This window comes from Protopterus annectens, chromosome 12.part0 (assembly GCF_019279795.1).
Source record: "Protopterus annectens isolate FY-2018-M chromosome 12.part0, PAN1.0, whole genome shotgun sequence".
Lineage (NCBI taxonomy): Eukaryota > Metazoa > Chordata > Ceratodontiformes > Protopteridae > Protopterus > Protopterus annectens.
The window spans coordinates 1,166,427,031-1,166,451,836 of NC_056746.1; the positions used below are offsets into that span (position 1 = coordinate 1,166,427,031).

Consider the following 24,806-nt stretch of genomic DNA (forward strand, 5'->3'; position numbering starts at 1 on the left):
CTTCCATAATTTGGTGTCCCCCAAGGATCCATTTTTGGCCCCACTCTCTAACATTTTCATCACTGACCTCTGCACAATTAAACAAAACTGTCTCCACAGTACAATATGTGGATAAACTGTTCTCCCTTCTTATCTGCTCTGTCAACAGCCTTGAAAGTCTACAAAAAATAAAACACAAGGCTACCTTTTTTAATAGTGACCCGGTTAACAAAATCACAGTTATTTCTCAGCCCCAAGAAATCCCAAACAACTAAATATTCAAAAAAAAGCTTTCTCTATTAACTCTGCAAATAACACTAATATTGAACTTGTCACATATTGCAAATTGCTAGGTGTAAGCATAAAAACAAAATCTGAAATTTGACTACCACATAAAACACATAGTTAAAAAAATGTCAAAGGCTCCCTCTACAAAACTAAACCTTTCCTGAGCAACACTACAAGAAAAGATATGGCTTTCTCTCTTCTTCTGCTCACAATCCTTAGCACCCATCTTTACCAGCATACAACCCACTCAGCTCAACAAACTGAAACACTGCGACACACACACACACACACACACACACACACACATACACACTTACTCTGAAAGTGTCCCATCTTCCGCTCGTTTCCTCCCGCTTGCGAATCCGTCCATGTCAGTTCCCGCTCGTGGTCCCATTTTCCGCTTGCGAACCCCAAAACCGTCCATCCATGTGAGTTCCCGCTCGCAAAACTCGAAAATATGCGCGCGATGATGTCAGCACGCCCGTGACCGTTCTTCTTTCTTCTTAAAGAAGAAAGTCCAAAAAAAACAAAAAAAAAAAAAACAAAAAAAAAAAAACTTTTTTTTAAAATTATAATAGTCAGCCGATTAGATTCCAGAGGGGTGCAAGACTGCAAGTGCACCCCCTTGCACCTGCCTGCGGGCACCCTTGCACCTTCCTATACCCTGGGGGTCCCCCAAGGTTCTATCCTGGGCCCTCTCCTTTTCTCAATTTTCATCAATGATCTTAATCTAATCATTCCTCAAGCAACATGTATCCAATATGCTGATGACTCCACACTAATATGCTCAGCTACCTCTGCACCTCAACTTCAGTCCATTACCCAAACAGTGCTTAACACAGTAGAAAAATGGTTCCTACAGCATAGCCTCCTCTTGAATCATAAAAAGACAAAACTACTACTCTTTACTCCCACTCAAAGGCCCCCCTCTAATTGACTTCACAGTTTTATCCAATGATGGAATCATTATATCTCCCGACCCAACTACCAAGCTCTTAGGGGTAACAATAGACATAGTCTTAGCTTTGACACACATATTAACACAACAATAAAAGCAGTAAACAAAAAATTAGGCTCCCTCTATAGGATTAAACCCTTCCTAACTCCAACAGCTAGAACCACTATTGCCCACACCCATCTAATTTCCACCCTCCTCTCTGCCTCTCCCATTTATACCAACATATCAGAACACAACCTTAACAAACTAGCTACCTCCTATAACAATATTGCCAGATTTGCTACTGGTTCCTCATATAGAACTCACCACTGTCAAAACCTTAAACACCTAGGTTGGCTAGAACTTCATAACCAACTTCAGTTTCAACAACTTATTATTGCCCATAAGATCCTCTATCTTCCTAAAAATACTCCTGTACTTACTAGCCTTCTAACCCCCTTACAGTAATTTGACAACCCTTCGCTCAGCCAATAAAAGTACTAGTATCTACAGTCAAATCCAAAAATAAGGCCGGTGATTCTCTGTTTGCCAACACTGTTATCAAATCCTGGAACCTACTTCCCATGAAGCTCTCATCTCTTTCCTCAGCAAAACTATTCAAAAAAACAACTCCGAGAACACCTTATTAACCACTGGTTATGCCCATGTAGTAACCCAGACTAATTCTTCCTCCACTTTCCTGAACCCTACCTACATAACCTTTTGCAATTTAATTCCAGTTCTCTCTATGCCTTAGAGAGTAGACCTACCTACTCTAATGTTTAGTCTCTACAACTCTCGCTTACACTTGATCCTCCACTAACTTTACACTTGCATCGATTGCTGCTTGCAGCATTAACTTGCTATCACATATAAAGATCTATATAGACTTTCGTTATATGTCTTATTATTGCGGCGGAGTTGCTGCAGTAGCGTTGTCACCTCACAGTAAGACGTTGTCCTGTTCGATTCTCAGCTAAAGTGTCTTCTGTGTGGAGACATGCGTGAATGTACTTTTGAAGGTTGTGCGTCAGGGCTGGCAACTCGGCATGTAAAAATCTACTGCCAATCATTAGAGGACTGGAGTTCCGCTGTGGCGACCCCTAACCGGGAAAAGCCAAAAGACACAACAACATGCTGCCTTAAAGTTGCTATGCTACTATAGGATAATGGGATGACTCGTTGCTTAATACTGTACCTGGAGCTGCTATATTTGTTATTGTATTTTTTTTATATTTCGCTTTCTTAATAGTGCGCCACTTCAAATTTGTTTATTGTTTAATCTCTTTTCTTATAATCTGCTAGTTTAACACAAATTTTTGTCTATAAAACATTTGTATTCTTCACCTTAAATAGTGCTGCACCTAAATTTGTTACTTTTTTTTACTTATTTGTACCTGTAGTTGCTAATATTTTGTTTATGTGGAGCTTTTCTCCCCGGGCCTCTACTGAAAATGGACATATATCCAGTTAGACTAGCCCGGTCAACAAATGTAAAATAAATAAAAATAAATAAAATAAATAAATACAACATTTTATTTTATTCTCGTTAATGTTCTGCAGCAGACATTTTCATTGTTTTATGAAAACTGTATGAAATTAATTAACATAGGGCTGCACAATAATTGATCAACCAACCAAAGTCCACCCTTCCCCTTTTTTTAATTTCACGTTGTTCTTTCTCATGCAGCGACTCTAAGTGGAGAACATAGATCAGTCTTTCATCCCTGGTTAACAAATGAGAATAAACATGTCTGCCAAGAAATGCATTTTGCTGCTGATTCTAATTGTACGAGAGTGATGTCCCTTTAAAAGTAAAATAGACTGCCAATCCATTTGGGTGCATTTGTTGTAGTAAAAAAAATGAATCCAATAAGATTCAAATTCAAGGACTTCTGCAAGGTATAGGTACATCAGATACCATTTTTTCTGCTGTAACTATATTCTGGTTCACTCATATCTGCAAACAGTTTCTATTAATACTGTTTGTAAGGGAGATACTGTTGCCCCCTTAACCTTCTCTCAAGTTCTGAAGGGGGCTGGAGAGATTTCAATGTTTATTGTGATGTTTCAGAGACAGGTTACAGTAAAATAGCCATGCATAGATGAGATGTTGCTTCATCATGTGCTGGTCGTCTTCAGGGCTTTCTGTCAATGAACTTTACAGATAAGTTACCTTACGGTGAAAACTTTTTATAATTTGTGCTGAACTGTTGTGAGTAGATTAAAATATATACATATATAGATATTGTGCTTTTTTTATTACTAACTCAACCAGGCACTACTACCCACCTCAATAGATGCTCAATGTTAATTGCACTGCTTAAGGTGCACTAATGAATATTTATGCAGCTGCTGCCTCTGCTGGGCTGGAGGCGTGTTTGAGGTGGGATTTGCTACTGCGCATCCTTGCGAGGTATTACACTGATAGAAGAATGCCTGACATTGCAACCTGTTTGCAGAATGATTCATGAGCACTAGTCTGGATAAATTACTTAACACAAGAGTCTTTTAGTATGTAAATGATGGTTGTAGGTGTCAAACTCAAGTCAGAGTGCTGAAACTTACTTCATTGTTTTAACCTGCTAATCTATCCCTGTAGCCCAGATACTGACTTGTGTTAACAAACTTAAAGGAAAAATCCACCCTAGAACTAAAAAAATATGCTTTTTTTCAGTCTAACTTTGTTTCCAGACCTATTTAACACCTCAAAATCACTCTAAGTGCTATATTTGTAATTTTAGCCTGTTTACCACAACATGGCTACCGATGGGGCTTGAAATATCAACGTGATCTTCTCCTTCAAGCCTTTCTCTTTCCCATAAAGCGTTTCAAGTCTTCTTTCTCTGACTCATGCCAGACATAAGGAAGTAACTGTGAATTCCCATGCCATTGACATATAATGGGATGTGTGTGACTCACTGCCATTTTGTATTCCTTTTGTAAGAGGGTTGCTTCTTTTCTATTGCTAATCACCCTCATTTATGTTTCGCTCAGAGCATGTTTTACACTATACTTTGAAGTTATTCAGCTGTAGCCAGAGCAGTAGCTCAATTGGAGGTCTTTGTTCTAGGTTTTCTTTTGTAGTCCAAGATGAATTGACAGTCCCCTCCCCCCACACTACTGCAGAGGTGTTTAAACTCCTTGCAATTGACAGCTAATAATTGAAAGGAAGGGACTTCCAATCTAAATTTATTTCCCTCTGCCTGCAGTAAGAATTATTTATTTAATTAGTTTGCCTGCAGTAGAAAGATTTATTTAAACATTTTAATTTATTTTTTGGAAGCAAGTTTCTGAACCTACTTGATTATTTAGGTGCGTTTTATTACTAGTGACTTGATTTAACCCTAATTATGTCTACAAGCCATTATTATGTTAACTTATTTTTGCATACCCATTTCTTTCTGAGGAAGAGCTGTCTTGTGACATGCTGTTTCTGTAATTTCCTGGCATGCTACTCATCTCCACATTTGTTAAATATGACAGCCAGGACACTGAAAGGTATGGGCATATAGTCTTCTATGCAAAAACAACAACAAAAAAAGTAATAAGAAATATGTTGAGCATACGAGTGGAACAGAGCTGATGTGGAAAGGTATACGTATATAGTCTGAAGAGAAGGTTGGCTTAGTAAGGATATAAACTGGCGAGGTACATGGGCAGAGATTTCCCTATCTCTCACCATATATAATAACACACACACAGTAATGACTCAAAGTATGACATGCATTTATGCTGTAGAGTCAAATATGCTCAACCGGGAACAATTCTCAACAGGAAACAGGTAAATCAGCCAAATGTCTGTGTCAAAAGACTGTACCCCACCTTGTATTCTGTTCTAATGCGTCATACTAAATGCGTTATGTACACTGCCATAAATAGTAATGAAATACTTAAAAATTGATATGCGGAATCACTTGGTAATTGCCACTAACTGAAATACCAATTTAGGAGTTTTAGGCAGCATTGCTTCAATTATCTAAGGAGCTATGCATCATCTCAGATTTAGAAAGCACTACAGAAAAACAGGAAGCAACACTCTGACATTCAGTGGAAAATATGGACAGATGCCATTTCCAAATCTGTTCTCTGAGTGTAATCAAACATGTTTTAGTCATAGGTGACTCCATTCGGAGACAGACAAATGCCCCACTCACCAGGTTGGAGAAGGAAAAGGTCATGTTCAGCTGTCTGTCCAGTGCCAGGATCCATCACATCAAATGCTCAATCAAGTCTCTCAAAAACAGGCACTATTATGACTGTGTCATACTCCATGTTGGTGGGTATGACTTTAGACTTTCCTCACTGGATTATCTAAATAGCGACATGACTGCGTGCTCTGATTACATGTCCAAGGCGGGTATGTACCTAGACTGACAAACAAACAAACCACCACTGTAGCCATGGGAGAATGCTAATATAACAATAACCAACTCAGAAATAGCGCATGAAATGATTTTGATGCTATTTCTGAGTTAGTTATTGTTATATTAGCATTCTCCTGTGGCTACAGTGGTGGTTTGTTTAATTGTCAGTGAAGTTTTATCCACCTTTGTGTTCGTGGTTTGGGTATGTACCTAGCCTTAAGCAACAGTCTACCTTCATCTAGGATGATGTCTCAATAAGGACACCAAAGGATTGACTTCAACAAATACCTTTGTTTCAAGTGTCATATAATAAGGCTATTTGTAACCTGTCAGCCTGGGATGATATGATAGATAACCACGAAACTTTTGCCAGAGATGGTGTCCACCTGTCACTTCTGGGCTTTCAGCTACTTGTTAAGCCTCTGGCCTTCCACATAGTGGCTTTATTAGGCAATGCCACAAGAATCAGAATTCCCAACGTAAAAATATCCTCAGAAAACAACCTTAAGGTTATGCTGCTAAATGCTGGGAGTCTAAATCTGAAACAGCACTCACTGGAAGCATTCCTCTCCATTGGAAGATGTGGACATCTGTGGAGTCACAGAGACCTGGTTCAAGGCCATGGAGAGCACATAGGTGCCTGGCAAAGCAGTGCTGGTCATGAGAGGCTTGAACAAGGCCCTGCAATACCATCAAGCAGTGCTACTTAAGAGTGTACTCCTGCAACCAACACTACATATCTTGTAAGTTAAACAATGGCTTCCCTACATTTATTCAGCATTCATTTCCTGTATTCCCCATTCTGATACACCTGATGTTACAATTTCCTGATCTTTTATTCTGTAAAGATAGCGAGGCTGTGAGATCACAGACTGTATGGCCAACTATGACAGCCCTTGAGGGATGCTTTTCTGTGGTAACCCTTAAGTAAGGCTATATGCAGGTAAAGCTCCCCCCCAAAACAGAATGTAATCAACTGAGCTATTCCCCACCCAAAGACAGTGTTTCTGTTGAGTAGTCTGGTACATTGAGTATGGTGCTTTTAAACATTTGTGACTGACCACTTACCTGTTAGGACGGGTAGGGAGTTCAACAAGATGGAAAAACTTTAAATAGCGAATGCTCTTCCTAGAATGCAGGAATCCCAACTGGACAAACAGATGCAAAATAAAACTATTACTATATGTTTTAGCTGCATTGGCTTTAAGCTTTGATTATCAACCAGAAGGGTAGCTGGTTCATCTAGCTGTCAAGTCCGGTACAATGAACAATCACCCCACCACCTCAGCTCTTCACTGTAATAAGCCAACCCTTACAATTGAAGTGATCAGCATTTTAGATTTAGATTTATGACCCCCCCCCCATTCATCCACTGAGGAGGAAAACAAAAACACAGAACATTCCTTCTACTGACACACCAACCAGGTGGCCAGCTGCAAGATATGCTCCCTCGCTCCGTCCTGCCCCAGCTTTTCAAGCACCATTTCAGTGCCCTGCCCCCAACCCTCCTTCCACATATTCTATTAAAAAATAAATTTCTTCTTTAACACTGTAGAAAACTGTTTCCTGCAAATATTGCAAACTGTTCTTACAGTTTATACCCTGCCTACACCAAGGCTACAGTGCTTTTAGGCATATAAAATATCCTCTTTTCAAGCTGCAGCAAACTGTTTGCAGCACATACAGCAAACAGTTGCTACAGATTATACACTGCCTGCATGGAGCGCTATGTGATCATGGCAGTTGCCTCTGTTACACTACTGTTATCAGCAGATGTTTGCTCTCGGTAGGTATGTTTTTTCTACAACAGATGTCAAAGCTACTATAATGTACTAGAAGATCAGGTCCAGATTTACTATTTATGCTACTTCCATGAAATTGTAATCTGCAGGTAATTTATCAGCTGTTTACTAATAAGGTCAAACATAGATTTTTTAACCTAGAGAAAGCTGAATATAACTCCTTAATGAGCTTGAAATATAATAATGATGTAATAATTACTAATGCTGATAAAGGAGGAGGAGTAGTACTTTTTGATAAAGATGTATATAATGGGACTATAGAAGCGACATTATGTCAGAATGATACTTATCAGGAATTAAATGCCGAAGGGGTAATGAAAATAATCAACAATGTTAGAGATGAATTGCATGACATCTTGATGTGTAGGCAAGTTAGTAAAGAAATGTTTGAATTTCTTTATATAGAAGAACCTTTGATACCTGTACTGAAGGGCCTACCAAAAGTCCATAAACAGGCTGAACCCATGCCCATGAGACCTATAGTATCAGGCAGAGGCTGGGCAACCTACAATATATCTAAGTTTTTAGAGAAAATCATGAGACCATTAGTAAACAAGATTAATACAATTCTCAGAGATACACAACACCTTCTGAAAGATTTAGAGTCTTTTGACCTCCCTGAAAAGGTTAACAAGAAATTCATGTTGGTCACTTTGGATGTACGTGATCTTTTCACATGTATCCCCAATGATTATGGTACACAGGCTGTGAGAGAAGTAATGGTATCTATGAAAGAGTTTTCTGGAGATAGACAGATTCTAGTTGGGCAATTACTAGAAACAGTATTAAGTTGCAATGTGTTTATGTTTAACAACAAATATTATTTGCAAACATGGGGTGTCGCCATGGGCACCCCATGTGCAAACTCATATGCAAACCTGGTATTGTATAACTGGGAACTGAAACACATATTTAATAGTCCATGGATGGATAAGATAAAAATGTATAAGTGATTTGTGGATGACGTGCTGCTGGCCTGGGATGGCACTGTTGATGAGCTGAAGCACTTTGTTGATTATTTAGAAGGAACAACCACGTTTCTAAAATTTACTTATGAATACTCTCACAATGAAATCAACTTCCTAGATTTAACTTTATACTATGACACAGCCAATAAGTTATCTTATAAGTTATATAGGAAGAGCTGCTGGAGGAATACTATTCTAGAATACAGCAGTATGCATCCGAGATATATGTTTTCTGGTATAATAAAAGCACAATTCTGGAGACTAACTAGAGTATGTAAAGATCCAGAAATTCTACGATTTGAAGCAGATAAAATGGAAAGATTGTTCACTGATAGAGGTTATAATAGAAAGATGGTACAAGAGATGAGAAATAAGATTATATCCCAAGGCACTAGAGAAGATAGTGCTGAATATGAGAGTCCCAAAGTGAACAGGAGCAATAAGAAGATTAAAGATGATCAACCAGGGAGGTACAATAGACAGAATAATAAGATTAATTTGATCTTGAAGTACACTAATGATATCAATGCAATCAAGGGAGTTATAAATAAGCATTGGAACATCTTGACTGTTGTAGAGGAGACTAGAATGATAGTAGGTGAAAAAACAGGGTTCGTGTTTCGTACATGTGATAATTTGAAAACTATTTTCTCTTCTAATCTACACAAGAACGTGCAGGCTAAAGATGACAATAGTGAGGTCCCTGGGACTTATCCATGTAAGAAATGCAGCATGTGTGAATATATTACCACCATACAAGAATATTCACACCCACATGGACATTTTAAATATACTCCAAAGGCAAGAACTAGCTGTGAGACTACTAATTTAATATACATGGCCAACTGTGATCTGTGTCCAGCATTTTATGTTGGCCTCACAAAGAGAAAACTAAGACAGCGTATATATAACCATGTCTATGATATCCGCAAGCAACATGAGTTGAATGCACTGGCCAAACATGTTACTTCTAACCCCACACATCATTTTAAATTTAGAGTGTTACAAACTTTGCACCTCAGTCCTAGGATGGGTGATAACAATAACGCCTTGGCGAAATTAGAAATGGAGTGGATCCTTAGGTCAGGGGCCCACAGAGACCCAGGGATTAATAACTACACTACTGTTAAACCGTTTTTAGAATAGTCTGATATATGAACAAGACTTCTCATAGTGGTAGTTTTAATATAAATGAAAAGGTAAATCAATATAACAAGTTTGTTTCTCGCTGAGCATAGTTAATAACACTGGGTCTTTAGTGACACACATATAGATATTGGGTGCTAGTGACACGAGGCCAAATGTGACTTTGACGATGGTGTATGGTCAGACTTTCCTTGGCCTTTGAATCATATGAATGGACAGCTTACTATATCCAAAGATAGAGTTGACTATGATTTGATAGTAGATGAACAGTATGGTGGAATTTTCTTTTCTTTTCTTTTCTTTTCATTATATATATATATTTTTTATCCCCTTGGGAACAGGGAACATGAAATTCATCTGGAATCAACTTAATGATCAATTCAATAGTAAATTTATAGTATCAAATAGGCATGTTAGTAACTGGATAGACTGATAGATAATTGGACATAGTTATATAATTGGTAAAGTTCTCATCCCTCTACTCACCCTCTTTTCTCCCTCTTCCTTTTTCTCTTTTCCCTCCTTCCGTTTCTCCTTTCTCCTTTTTTTCTCTCTTCTTTTCTTCCCTTTTTCTTCTCTTTTCTTCTTTCTGTTTTTCCTCCCTGAACTAAACACTACTTTCTACTACAAGTATTGATGATGATATTGGCATTTGATATGTCCTCCAGGACGTGATTTTTGATAAATAAGATTTTTGATAAATAAGACATTTCAGAACTTCCAGCCCATTCAATTCATTGTTTTGGCTGTTAGTATATAAAGTGATGGCTATTCTGTTACATATATATATCCATATCCAGTTGACCTGAACTCTTAATTTTTATTGATAACTGAGTCAGGAAAAGTTTGATTCAACAGGGAGCTACAAAATAGAGATACACTTAGACTTCTGAAACACAAGCAATACTAAGATGTGATGAATCTATTTTTTGGATTTGTCTAGTTAGTGATAGTATCTAACCTCTTACTGGAAGACACCTGGAATAGGTATTAGTTCAGTTAGATAGTAGTGATATGGTTGATAAGAATAAATGACAGTCTCAATGAGCTGCTGGTTCTATTTTTTGGACAGTCCAGCACCATGTTTGACAGTCTAGTACTATTTACATCCTATTACTAGAAGTGTTTTTTAGATAATTTTAGATAGTTTTAGATAATAATGTTTTAATCTCAATTTTAATGACATAAAGAGGCCAGTTATCGATGAAATGTGATTGATTAGTTTGTTTACTCACTTTTCGTACAATTATTAGTATTGATAAAGTATTTAACCATTAATATTAACATTCATACTCACACCTATATTAATTTTACTTTATTTTCATTTTATTTTATCTTGTTTTGGGTACATGTATTTTACATCTAGACACTTGCTATATACGTCACGTGTCTATAAGATTCCCTTTGAATATAATTTAAGAAGAGATAATGATAGATGGAGTCAAAGATAATGTCTATTGTTGGAGTCTCTGACTTCAGTCAGTGAATTATTCTCATTTATACAATCATTGTATTTGTTTATGCATAACGCGAGTTATTATCATTGAGCCTCATTGCTGACAGTACTTTTTTATTTACGCTAGTACAATGCGCAGTATGAACACTGTTCGTTTTTCAACCGGACATTGTTTGGATATGTCCGATGAAGGATGATTTTATATATAATGATGTTTTAATAGATTTAGCCATGTATATGGATTAAATGTTAGTTCCGATCTACTTTATAACAAGTAGAATGTAATTTTACGGCATCATTTTTATGAACTAGGCACTGAAGATGCATTTAACAGGTAATGCAGGCACTGACAGCTCTATGAAGTAGGAGTTAGATTTGCTCTTAATAGATTACGTATTTTGTTTGTGTTACTACAAGAGAAAAAATGTTGAGAATATAAGCTATGTACATACTGAGCTTGTTTCATTTTATTTCATTTTTTGTGTTGCTACAAAAACTGAATGTATTGCAATGGCTTTAAGAATAGAGAAGTATTTCACTTTAATTAATTAAGTATTGTTACAATGGATTAATTGCACTATTGACAACAACTGCTTGGTATTATCTGTATAAAAGGAGCTGAGTTATGTGTTTTGAACTGTATCTGAAGAAGCATGCAAGACGCATGTGAAAGCGCTTATTCTGTGTTTGTTCGATTGGAATAAAGGATTTATCTTTGAAGAATCCAGTGCTTCTCGTGGTGTGTCCTGATAGTTTTGTTTGTGGAATCTGCAGGTAATGTAATTTGTCAACTCATCCAGCAAATAAGATGTGAATAATAGCATTATAATATCAACAATCAAGTGACAGTCCACCAGCGTGTAACCAAGAACTAAACAGTAAAAATGCCCTCTAAACTAAGTGCAGTCAACACGTGTATTTAATGTGTACAACCATACTTTTTCAAATAGGAAAGTAGTAAATAATAAAAGCTTGAAGTTATGTAACAAATGTGCATTGTTGCAGTACCAGTTCTGTTTTTGAAAAGTGAAAATAACATAGACAACAGTAGACTGACCACATACCTCACAACTGTGCAGAATTTTGCAGAATGTCCAGATTTTTGCCTTATATTTTTTGTCCATTTTTCATAAAATTGTGGCTTTCTGGCAAAGTAGTGGCAAATCATTAAAGACTGAAGTTAGAAAATAATGACAGACATTTGAGTTTTAGACTTCATAACCTTCAGAAAATTCATGCTAATGCAAAACCTGTTATTCTATCAACTTTCGAAGTTTGAAAGAGCCATATTTCAAAATTGTCCATATTTGTACCACTTTTTTATGGCTTTGTCCAGATTTCTTACTCTAAGAGGTTGAGAGGTATAAGTCTTCACATTTTCACCGCTTTGTTACATTCTCATATTGGAAGCTGAACTTCAAAAGTCACACGTATGCAATAACATGCAGTCCATATGTAGAGATTAAGTTAAGCCATATAATCGGAATGCAAAGTAGATATAAAACTGATTGTAAACTGTCATAAAACAAAATATTACAGTGCTGTTAGTCTGTGCTGAAAACTGTCTGATAAAAAGGGTTATTTATATAACAGTGAAGAAATTTGCTGTAATAGTAACATAACTAGTTATTCAATTAATCAAAAATAAGTAAGTATTTGATAGATTTATAATATGATAGATCAGCTGTTAGTAAGTTAAAACTCTTTTTCTACCTCTACAAAAAAAGTAGGAACAATTGGATTATAGCATCCATACAGCTAGTTTCCATAGAGAAGAGGACTTGATGGAGTAGTGGCAAAACTTAAAATCCCTTAAAGAAAATAATGTATTCTGATCAGTTATTATACAGTCAACTCTGTAGTGCATCTTAAAATGCTTAGAAAGTGGATTGATTTATCAGGGCAGTGTAGATGGTGTACTATTCTTACTGTTCCCCAAAGTACACTTACTGCAAATGCACTTGATTGACCTCTTGGTTCTGTATGAAAGCAACATCTATATTTAGTTTTAATATACTTCAGTCAATAGGTTATTCAGATGGCAGCATACAATTCAGTTGACCTTTAGAGAAGCATATGAAGCAGTGACATACCATGTACTACTTATTTCCCATCAGCCCTAGTGCCCCTGCAATTCATAAGCCTTTTCTATGCTTAGGAGGACAGCTCAGAGCAGCTGTCTGCTTTTAAACCAAGAAGAAAAAGCTTACAATTTCATCTATTTCACAACTCTTTTAAACTGTTTTTTAGACATGTAGTCCATCAAGTTATGGCATATTGTGTTCATTTATATTTTGAATCCAAAAACAAAGGCAGGAACCACAAGACAGCACCTAGTAATGAATATACAAAATTAATCCGACTAAGCGCTTTTCGTTTGTCACAATATACAAACTTCTTCAGATGAATAAGACCTCACTTAGGGATGCTTTAAATACAAAATCTATTAACATCTCAATTATTCAATATAATCATTTAAAGGAAAAGTTACTTTTTAAGCACACCAGAGTCATTTTAAACAGTAAATGCATTTAAAATCTATGACAAGCACCGCTACACTAATTAGAATAAAAAATAGAATAAAAAATAAAATATATATGTTTTAATACGACTAAAAAATAAGAATTCCTATCTTTAACAATAAAATTGAGCAAGTAAAACTATTCCAAAAGTAGTAAATTCTACAATTTTACACAAGTGCCATACTGTGAAATGACATAAAACAAAACCTGTACATATTACTATATCTAAGATGTATTATCTAATGAGACTCTAGAATGGTGATCGAGTTAGCTCAGTGCCAATCCTGTTTAGCCTACTATGTAGGTAAAACAGAGAGGCGGCTTCATGACCACATCTATGAACACATTTACGTTATTAGAAAACAAAAACTTGAGAATGCATTAGCTAAACATATTTCATTGTATTCAGATCACACTTTTAAATTTATCATTATTGATCAAGTTTTTCAGAATCCCAGAGGTGGTCCGATCCCTTTAAAGTTAGAAGAATTAGAGTTGAGTTGGCAGATTAGGTTAAATGCATATAATGTGCCTGGTCTGAATGAAGGTTGTTCAATCAGTAGTGTCCTTAAGCTTAAGATATAAAGAGAGAAGAGAGAAGAGAACTTCAACCCCTGATCAAGAAGAAAGAAAGTCCCTTGTACTCATGGGCAGCCCCAAAAATAAGGCCATTTGGATCTGAAGTCAAGCACTAGAGTTCTATTGTGATCTAAGGCTTTCCAGCTATACAGAATGACCATTTTGTCTGAAGGCTTGAAAAGTAGGTTATTAAAGTTAGTTACCCAGCAATCAGGTACATTAGCCTCACTGCAAATGGTTGTTAATTTATTACACTTGCTGCGACTAGTGACACACAACAACATCACTTGCATACTATGAATTATGCAGCCCCTGCTGTTCTGCATCACCAAACCAAAAATAAATAATTAATGAAATAAATTAACAAACATATAAATAAATACAGAAAATAGCAAGCCTGTGCATGGAGTGAAAGCCATCATGGCACAGAAGAGATTATTGGTGGGGACAGACAATAATGAAATACCCATGTGTGAGTCCTAATCCTACATATCTGGTCAAACTTCACATCAGTTATAAGTGGACAAAGAATGGGGGGCTCATCATTCTCCTGAGATCTAGATACCACAGGGGTAATCACGGTAAGAAGGGGTACAGTGAGGATAGCCAGGTATAACTGGAGAATTGGACACTTTACTGCCCCTAAAAATAATTTTAAGTTAATTGAATTACATTTCAAACATTTTGTTTTTCATTTTAAACCCTGTTTATTGAAGTCGATTTCATGTAAATTGACATCCACCAGGGGTAAAACTGGGTTTTTTCAGAGCCTATTTTCTGTATGTTAGGAAACATCTCACTTGCAGTCTGATGAGTGATTAGTGCACAGATTTGCTGATTATTCTTTTGCCAGCTTTTTTTTTTCATTTATTTATTTTAATTTGTTTACTAGGATAATCTGGCTAAGCAAGGACATTTAATAACTTCCGACATAGACTTCAGCCTAAATTCAACTATGATTTATTTTAACTATAATATTGGAAACTGTTACTGCAACACAGCAAAACTGTAGAACTATTCCTAGGTTTTTGCAATTCTGGTTCAGATTTCTTAGTCTTTAAATTATTCATCAACTGTCTTATACCTGTTGCACTAGTATGTAACCAGAGGCACTAATATTATAGCAATAACCCACGCCTGGGTGTGTGTAATGCGGGATTTACCCACGGTTGGCGTGCTTTGGTCCCGAGGCGGCCGAGGACCAAACAAAGACAACCGTCGGTAAATCCCGCATTACCCACACCCAGAAGTGGGTTATTGCTATTATACTATTACATTATTTAAGAAAAGAAATACTTACTTTTCTTAAATAATGGCATTGTATAATGCCTCTTTGCTGCCCTTCCGCAGCTGTCTGGTATCCGAGGCAGTTCTGATGTACTGCGCATGCCTACGCAGTACATCAGAGCTGTGGCCAAAAGCAATGGAGAAAGCAAGATCTCCGTTGCATTTTACACACGTGTTGCTATGTTAAAGGAGTTTAACATAGCGAGACAGCTTTAAAAAAAGCAACAGAGATCTCCGTTGCTTTTTTTAAACCTGTGTCGCTATGTTAAACTCTTTTAACATAGCGAGATAGTGTTTTAAAAGAGACTTATACTAATGGAAAAAGTCCGGGCGACCGGACCTTTTTCCATTAGTATAAGTCGATTTACAACGTGCAAGCTGGCCAATCAGCGTGCACATTTTGGAATATTAATGGGGGGTCATGGTATAATATCTAATGATGCTGCTTCCAGGTATCGTTCTAATACTTCTCTCACTGCCTCTCTCTCACACACACACACACACACACACACACACACACACACACACACACACACACACATACACACACACAGAGTTTCTTTTGCTTTTGTGCCCACATTCACACACACACTTTTTTCCTGTTACATTTATTTTTATTTTACACTCGCTAAACAGCAAAAGCGCTGCTTAGCGAATGTAAAATAGCTCGATCAATCTCACTGTTCTCTCTCTCTCATACATACATACAGACACACACACACTGAGTCTCTGCTTTCATAGACACAGACATTCTGCTCTCATGCATGCATTCATTCACACAAGGTCGATCTCTCTCTCTATCTCTCTTTCAGTGTCACTGGTCACTGTTTCTCATACACACACACACACACACACACACACACACACACACACACACACACACACACACACACACACACACACACACACACACACACACACACACACACACACACACACACACACACATTCTGCTTTCATGCATGAATTCAACCACACAAGATCTCTCTCTCTCTCTCAATCTCACTGTTCACTCTCTCATATACACGCACATACATTCGGTTTTCATGCACGCATTCACTCACACAGGATTGATCTCACTATCTCTCGATCTCACAATTCAATGTCTCTCATACAGACACACACATTCATTCTGCTTTCATGCATGCATTTACTCACACACAAGGTTCATCTCTCTATCTCTCTCTCAATCTCACTGTTCACTGTTTCTCTCTCTCTCTCTCTCACACACACACACACACACACACACACACACACACACACACACACACACACACACACACACACACACAAACACACACTCACACATTGTTTTCATGCACGCATTCACTCATAAGCTCGATCTCTCACACAGTCTCTCTTGCTTTCATGCACACATTCAATCACACACACAGACAGGAACATAACCCCACTCATACACATACACACACTTTTTCTGAACAGGCAGGCTAACTTGTCCTTGATTACTTGTGCCCTGAAAGCATACCTCGAAACTGTACAGATTTTCGCTGAATGAACAGATTTTTGTCTCATATATTTGGCCCATTTCAAAATAATTGTGATATTCTGGCAAATCAGTAGAAAATCATCAAAGACTGAGTTTAGAAAATAATGACAGACGTTGCATTTCAGACTTCATACCTGTCAGAAAATTCATGGTAATGCAAACCCTGTTGTTCTATCAAGTTTCTAAGTAAAGCAGATTAGACCTTTATCTATAAAATTATTCATGGGGCAATTGCCAGGCCACACAACATGCATCCCTGAATTATGCTAATTGACCCCATGAACGAACGTGCTTTATCCAGACTGGGAATCAAAGTGGCTAAACTCAGGAGCTGGGAGTCAGTGTATGGTGTAGTACTTTATGTAAAACAATTACAGAGTGCTTTAATCAACTGTAAAGGGCAAAAAGTAACCCATCAAGCCACATAAGTACAAAGACATCAAGAGCTACCAGTTTTGGAAGTTATTAGACAAATTAAGCAGATTATGAACATTTCCTATAACTAACTGATGGGGCACTGAAAGGGCAGTGATGCAAATATTCACTGTAACAGTAGGGACATTTCCACTACTGAGCACTTAGTAAAGCATAACAATTAGGAGCGTGACAATCACAAAACAGGAAAAAGGTTACAGAAACATTTTCAGCGGCAAAAAATCTGATACTTGTAGTAGCAGGAAAAAAAATGCACTTACAATCTACTCTAGTTCCTGTTTTGCAAAGCCTTCAGCAGCAATTTTCACAGCAAAACAAACATTCCAATATTAATTTCACTCCTGAAAGAAGCAGTCACTAAGGGAATAGTTCCACAACAATGAGATGTGCTCCCAAAGGCCCTTAGCAATAGTTTTTTAACAACTGTTACCTCGGTAAGTGGGTATACAGCATACATCATATTGTGGGCAGTGCCTAAGCAGATGGAACTACTCATTGGGCTATGAAATGACGTGATACACTGCCTGACCAAAGAGGGAGGTGTGCCTTCCAGCCCTATGCTACCAAAGTGGCAAAAATTGAGAATTGTTTATCTTTTTTACTGCAATTAGATAAGTGTCCGTGCCTAGGGTTAATTTGTAGGGATAAAACAAAACTCACGGTTGAAATTTCATGTAAGTGAGGGTGGAGTGTTCCTTTAAATGATGTGTAAGTACAAATTTAGTTTTATGTAACAGTAATAAGAGAGCAAGTGAGAGAGAATAATTTATGACCTCGCCGCAGGGAAAGAAAGGTACAGTAGTATAGTGCTGGAATAGCTAAACTGTACTGATCTAATAGGTTTAATATTCTAAGCATAAACCTGTTTACTCCTGTTACCACTGAACAGTAGTTTATGAATTTAAAATATTTCAGTAAAAGGCTTTGTTAAAATATGATGCTCTTGTGACTACAACTAGTTATCTAATTCATTATGAATGACATGCCTGTATAACGCATTGTACATATTTTTTTATAAAACAACAAAAATAGATCTAAAAGATTTTATGCAAAAATAACAGAAAATTTAACACTAACCACATGTAGAACAAAGAGACGAGCTAATGACTTGTTTGGCAAAATAGCAGAAGTCTCAATATTGCACGTTGCTGTAACAGTAAATTTGCCTGGTGATATTGTCACAAAGGGTGCTGTATCAGCAGCGACACGCATCATCACTGGCCTATTCGGATACATTTTCTGAACCTGGAATTAGAAATAGAGAAAAATACAGTCATATCATCACTAATGTCATTTAGTGGCATTCAAGTTATAAAGCTGTGGAGGGCAGACTACAGGAATTCATATGAATAATGGTGCTAGAAAACACATTGCACATAAATACACAGCAGCTTAATGCTTCATGCCATGCATGTAAAACAAACTAGTAAGAGGTAAACTATGATCACACTACAAAGCAATGTGTAAAAACTCTGATAAGCTACATTGAAAACAGTGTTTCATTTTGATAGGTGGAGGTTTTGGCATGATTGTTACGATCTTTGACTCTCAGGTACAAGGTAAAGGGTTTGATTCTGATCTCTGGTTACTGGCTAGACTTGTAATACTCTGCAAACTGATAGCTTAATATTTACCTATGAACCTATAGAATAAAAAATAGTCAAAGCATAGAAAAAACATTACAATTCACAACAAAAAGTGATGCAAAACTTTCATGTGCCATGCTTGGGTCAAGTTCTTTCATGATAACCAATGCTTTTCTTGCACTTTGTCAGCCACTGTACCCAGATTTCATAAATAGGCATGCCTGACCTCAGGCACATGTTGTTTCTGGCAATTCAGTTAGTCCCTAGTAATATATAGAAGAGATGATGTCTGATCTAGTCATTATCTGTCCCATTACTGACTTCCTATATGGGAAGAATGTCTGATCTGTTAATTAATTGCGCCATTATTGTGATCCTGTATGGGAGTGTAGGATGTCTGACATAGTCATTAACTGCCCCATTGCTAGGATCCTGTAAGGAGAGAATGTATGATCGAATCATTAACTACCTCATTATTGAGATCCTATATAGGGATCTAGGCATTAACAGCCTGATTACTGGGATCCTATATAGGGGAAGTTTATGCTGCAATCTGTAAGGGCAGGGAAATGTATGTAGCACAGCCTGCTTACATGAAATGTGTAAAAACATTAATTTATTGCAAGCAGGGCCAACTGTTACTATGACTTGCTTTCTTACTGTCTGTTTTCACCCTCTTTAAATAAACAACTTTGTAAGTACGTGTTAGAGTGCATTTAGCCTGGCTATTCTGATTTGGAAGCAAAAGTGATATCTTGCCCGCAACCCCCCACCAAAAAAAAACATCTCTTTCCTTTCCCGCTGATGTGGCTTTGTCCCTATACAATTGGTTAACTTGCAGGTAAATAATTATTTGACATAGTCTGATTGTATTTTGCATTAGGATATGAGCTTGGTGTTTTTATACCTGTTTGACTACAATAAGGCTTGCTATATGTAAAATGTGTAGTTCTTACTATGTTGGAAAAACTGAGAGAAAGTTAAAAAAACGTATATACGAGCATTTGTATGAAATAAAGAAACAAAATAGTAAAAATGCCCTTTTTAGACATACTTTGATTTGTTCCCAGGCTACATTTCTTTTCTTTGTCTTAGAAATTATTCAGAAGGAAATAAGAGGTGGCATGTGGGAAGCCAAACTCGAATATAGAGAGTTGTACTGGCAGATTATTTTGAATTCCACCAAGTTACCTGGTTTGAATGACATGATTTCCATTTCCTCAGTTCTTAAATTAAGGGCTGCTAAATTGTGATTTTAGGTTTTAGCCACAAGGTGGCTATGGAAATATGGAATTAGAGCTAGATTTTTTAAACTTCAAACTATTTTTAAACAACTGCTATAGTAACTTCGTATATATATATATATATATATATATATATATATATATATATAAAGGGAAGGTACAATTTTTAACTAATTTATATGTATTTTGAATAATTATGTTGTGTATTAAAAATTTTATTTATTGTACTTACAAACTTTTACGTAAATAGTACTGTTAAAGAAGTTTGAATAGACATTTCAGTACTAGTGATTTTTATTGTTTAGATTTTAATTGGATTAATTGAATCATGATATTGAATGGCTATTTAAATGTTCTGTTTCTTGTTTAAGATCACTTTCTGATGAAGACTTGCCTTTGTCGAAAATGTATAGATTGGTTTGGCGTTATTGGTGTTTTGTGATTTTCAATAAAAGATCCTTTTAAGAAGGAATCCTGGTTTCCGACCTCTATTTGGACACTCCTTGCAAGTCTTTATTTTTGGTTTTGCATTAGGATATGGGCTTGGTGTTTTTATACCTGTTTGACTATAATAAGGCTAGCTGATCTTACACTTGGGTGTAGTATAGGTCAACATCCCTGACCATCCTAGGTAGATTTACTTCTCTCAGCTGATGTAATCTAGTATGCATAGCAGACATACCTCCTAAAAGAAGGACTTGAGTGCCTCCCTGAATAGCTCTGCAGTAGATTGTTTTTAGTATTGGCTAGCTGGGACACAAAAAATGCAGTCTACACAGCCTCACAATTTTCCTCCTTCGTGTTTACCTCCCCCTCACACTTATTTTAGCATGATAAACTGTGCTATAACAAGGTAGGACCTCTAAATCCAAAAAAAGGGGGAGACCAGACCAATAAGCAAACAAGCCCAGCACAACAGGACCCGGAGGACCAGCAAAATAACGTGTAGAATCAACTATTTTACAGCAAAAGAATCCTTGGCATGTAAACCAACTTTATTGTAGAAAACCAAAATCAAACCAAGCGCTTTCGCTCGGTTATTATCGAGCTTTATCAGGTGAACGAAAAACATAATAATTCAATTCAAGTTAATAAATAAGAACTGCAAGGTAGGACCTCTACACTTCCTCACTTCCATAACATAGTTTCTTACAATCATCCTCATCCTCACTTCTTATCTTTTGGCTGCACCAACACATCTTCCTCCTCCTCCTCCCACTTCCCATCTACTCCTTTTTCTACAGCTTCAGCAAAGCAATCTACTCCATTTTCCTCTTATAATCCTAGGAAACATTTCTGTTAAATTATTATATCCTTCCCTTAGCTTTGACTTCAGGAAAACATTTGAACCAGTACATCAGAGGCACTTGCTGAATAAGCTAAGGGATCTGGACACAGCAAGTTCCATTGTTAGATGGGTGAGTCTTTTTTTTTTCATTGAATGGAAACAGAGTTTACAGTCAACAGGAAGTTCTCATAGAAGGGAGAAATAATGAGTGTCAATTCACAAAGCTTTTCCTTGGGCCTGGTTATGCTGGATATATTTAATGGCATCAGTGGAAGGCTATCAAAGGCAAAGGTACATGGTTCATGTAAACATTGCACTGCACTGACAGATGCCAGAATAGTAGACTAGCTTTAAGAAAAAATAGAAAACAAAACATCCAAAAAGATTGTAATATATTGGACAATAACTATAAAATAGCATCCACTGTCCCAAAAAAAAGCATTATACATTTAATTAAAGTATCAGCATTTGGAAATGAAAAAACAGATATTTTAAATTAATATAGTAAGGTGAACATCATGTTGGAAATCCTAGGGAAATTATATGAATGGAGACATAAAGAGCTGATAGTTCTTTTGTGGAAATCGATGGTAGCTTTGGAGTACAGAGGGCATTTTGTGGACTATTCCCTAAATTATTCAGATATAGCTGATCTAAATACTGAACAGCTAAAGACATCACATATGCTTCTTTGAAAATGTTGTTTAATAAAACAAAATTTGTTTTGAGCATGTGTTTATATTTGTCATCTAAAACATTTTCCAGTAAGAAATTAAACAAAATTTACTATCAATAATAACAAAATTAGCCATTTCAGAACATTCCAATCTTAAAACACCATTTGAACTCTTCTTGTTATAATCCAGCAATGTCCATACCCATTACTGTTGCTTTATTAGCTGTGTATACCTTACATGTTCAAGTGTGACAAAAATAACAGCAGAAATGTGTTCTAAGTAAATAACCATGAAGCATTCCTTGTCATCTACAGACAGGTCTCATACCTAGCAAGTATAGCCATAATGTCTACTGCCTGCACTTTAGCTATTGATTGTGGTAAAATAGTAATAATTGTAATAATAATAGTAATTGTAATAGTAATAGTAATAATAATAATAATAACAATAATAATGGTAACAACACATTTTAACATTTTTACAACACATAACTGCAGTAAAGTATTCCAACTTACTTCACACAGATCCCCCCTAGTTATTCAAATCTAGATGAATGACTATTTAAAATGGGTGAATGGCAAGAGGTTATGTTGCTTTCATCTACAAACAGTCTACCACCCAACAATTCTAACCACTTATTTGATTAATGTATATCTCAGATGTCATATTGCAGAGGTGCAGAATGTAGCTAGGTATTCTTGTACCTGGTACCATCTCCCAGTCCGGCACCCCCATCTTTAAACTGAGGAACGCACACAAAAAAAGCTCCTTTTCTGAGACATGACAAAAAAAAGTACTGACATAGCTACAATTCTGTCTGAGTGTTAAAAATAAAGGCTTCCATAACATATTTCAAGTATGTTTCACAGAAGCACACATTACCACCGTAAATTAATGATCCTGCTGCATGGGTGCTTAGTCGTCCTTAGAGAATTTATCACTTCAGAAGTTAAAAGGTACAGTCTGTGGTGGTCCCAACAATCATGGGATGCCTCATTCATATTTAAAAAAAAAGGCACTAGAAGGAAAGAAATCCTAGCAGGGAAGCAGCAATGGATAATGTGCTTTCTGTAGGATTTTGGTCTGGTGCTTTGGAGGTTTATCTGTAACAAATTATCAAAAAAAAAAAAAAAAAATAAAAAAAGAGAGAGAGAGAGAGAGAGAGAACGAGAAAGAGGATAGATATTTTCCTGGTATGGCTGAGCTCTGCAGCGGGGAGTAGATGGGGAGGTTGGCCTCACTATATAGAGCACAGCATCAAATGGAACACTATTAATTGTACTCTCTTTGTTTTTCTTTATCTGCACCATGGCTGGGGAAGAGTTCTGTGTGTTGGGGGTCAGAGCAGGGGTCAGGTGGATCCGTCTTGAACTGGGGATGTATATGTCTCATCTGTCCCTGATTTGGCACATGTTTTGGCTTTGTTCCATCTTGGTCCATTCTGAAGTGGGTGTATTTAAAGAGAAGGTAGTGGATTGCATCTCATAAATAAAAAATAAATAAAAACAATAATCAGAGTAATAGACTTGTTTTATTTGAAAAAAATGTATCTCAATTCTTGTTCTTGTTTTTTGGGGATAAATGGAGAGGCAGTGTCTGGATTTGAGATGTAGTTTGTGTTTTTTGTTTCCTTCTATCTTAATGTGTCTCCTTTGTTACAGAAGGTGAATATGCAGAGTCTACAGCAGAGGTGGGAAGCCATCATGGTGCAGACGAAAGAGCTGTTCCAGGAGGTGCCCAATGCTGCGTCTGGGATGGCAGATGATGCAGGCAAGTCCAGCAGAAAGAGGCAACATCTGGCGGCAAAGACAAGGTCAGTGACTTATAGTAAGTGAGCATGGCCATTGAGAGATGTGGTTGCAGTGGATCTTCCAGTGGCTGGAGTGGCTCAGGAAGGAGTGGCAGATAATGACATGCTGTTGGGAATCCCATTAGGTAGGGAAGGTTTGGAGTGCATGGGGAGTTATTATGGAGTAGCTGGGGATGAGAAGTATCAGGGGTTAGGTGAAGCTGGTGGTCTATCGGGGATACACAGAGGTGTCACTAGCAGGGACAGGATGAAGCAATTGGTGGGGAGGACAATGTAGCATTGTCTGTGGGGAGCTTTGGCTCATCTGTGAGTGGGGTAGGATTGTTTTTTGGAGTTGGGTCAGATTTTAGCATACAACCAGATGGCAGGTTAGCTATGCAGGGTTTGGGGTAAGGGGCAGGAACAGTTTTTTTTAACCTCTCACATTCCATCCTCAGTTAAGGAAAATATTTGGAGTGGGGATTGTTTTGATGTGTTTGAATTAATTGATGTGGAAGGGGTGCAGCAACTGGTGGAATCAGTGATGGCAAATAGCAAGGACCTTTTGGTAGCTTTAGTGGCATTGGGGAGGAGGAGACTAGGTAGGTTGCAACCTAGGACATGGGATAATTTGGTGGTAGTTTTCATTAACTATGTGACAGTTTGGATGGAGAAGAATACTTCTTTGGCTTTGCCACTCTTGGCTTACTTTCTTACTATTTGGGAGGCTCAACATTTGCGGCCGGGGACGACTTGGTTATGGTATGACCAGAGGTTTCGAAAGCAAAAAGCAGTTGATAACTCTCTCCACTGGGAGATTAGATATCCGGACATATGGCTAGCTATTATGATGTATAGCTTTGGAATGAGTAGAGGGGGAAGGGTAGGGGGAGACGAGGGAGGGGGAGTATGTGGGTCTATATTAGAATACCGAATGTTCAAATTTTCG

At 37.1% G+C, this 24,806-nt stretch overlaps 1 protein-coding gene across 1 annotated transcript in view; it reads right to left on the minus strand.

The window, feature by feature from the left end:
• The window catches only part of LOC122817052 (bactericidal permeability-increasing protein-like), a 442,831-nt gene that overhangs the window by 113,566 nt on the left and 304,459 nt on the right, over positions 1-24,806 (minus strand). Inside the window, exon 10 of the mRNA XM_044090194.1 lies at positions 18,351-18,518. Coding sequence (XP_043946129.1) covers positions 18,351-18,518 — 168 coding nt within the window. The remainder of the gene's footprint in view (positions 1-18,350; positions 18,519-24,806) is intronic.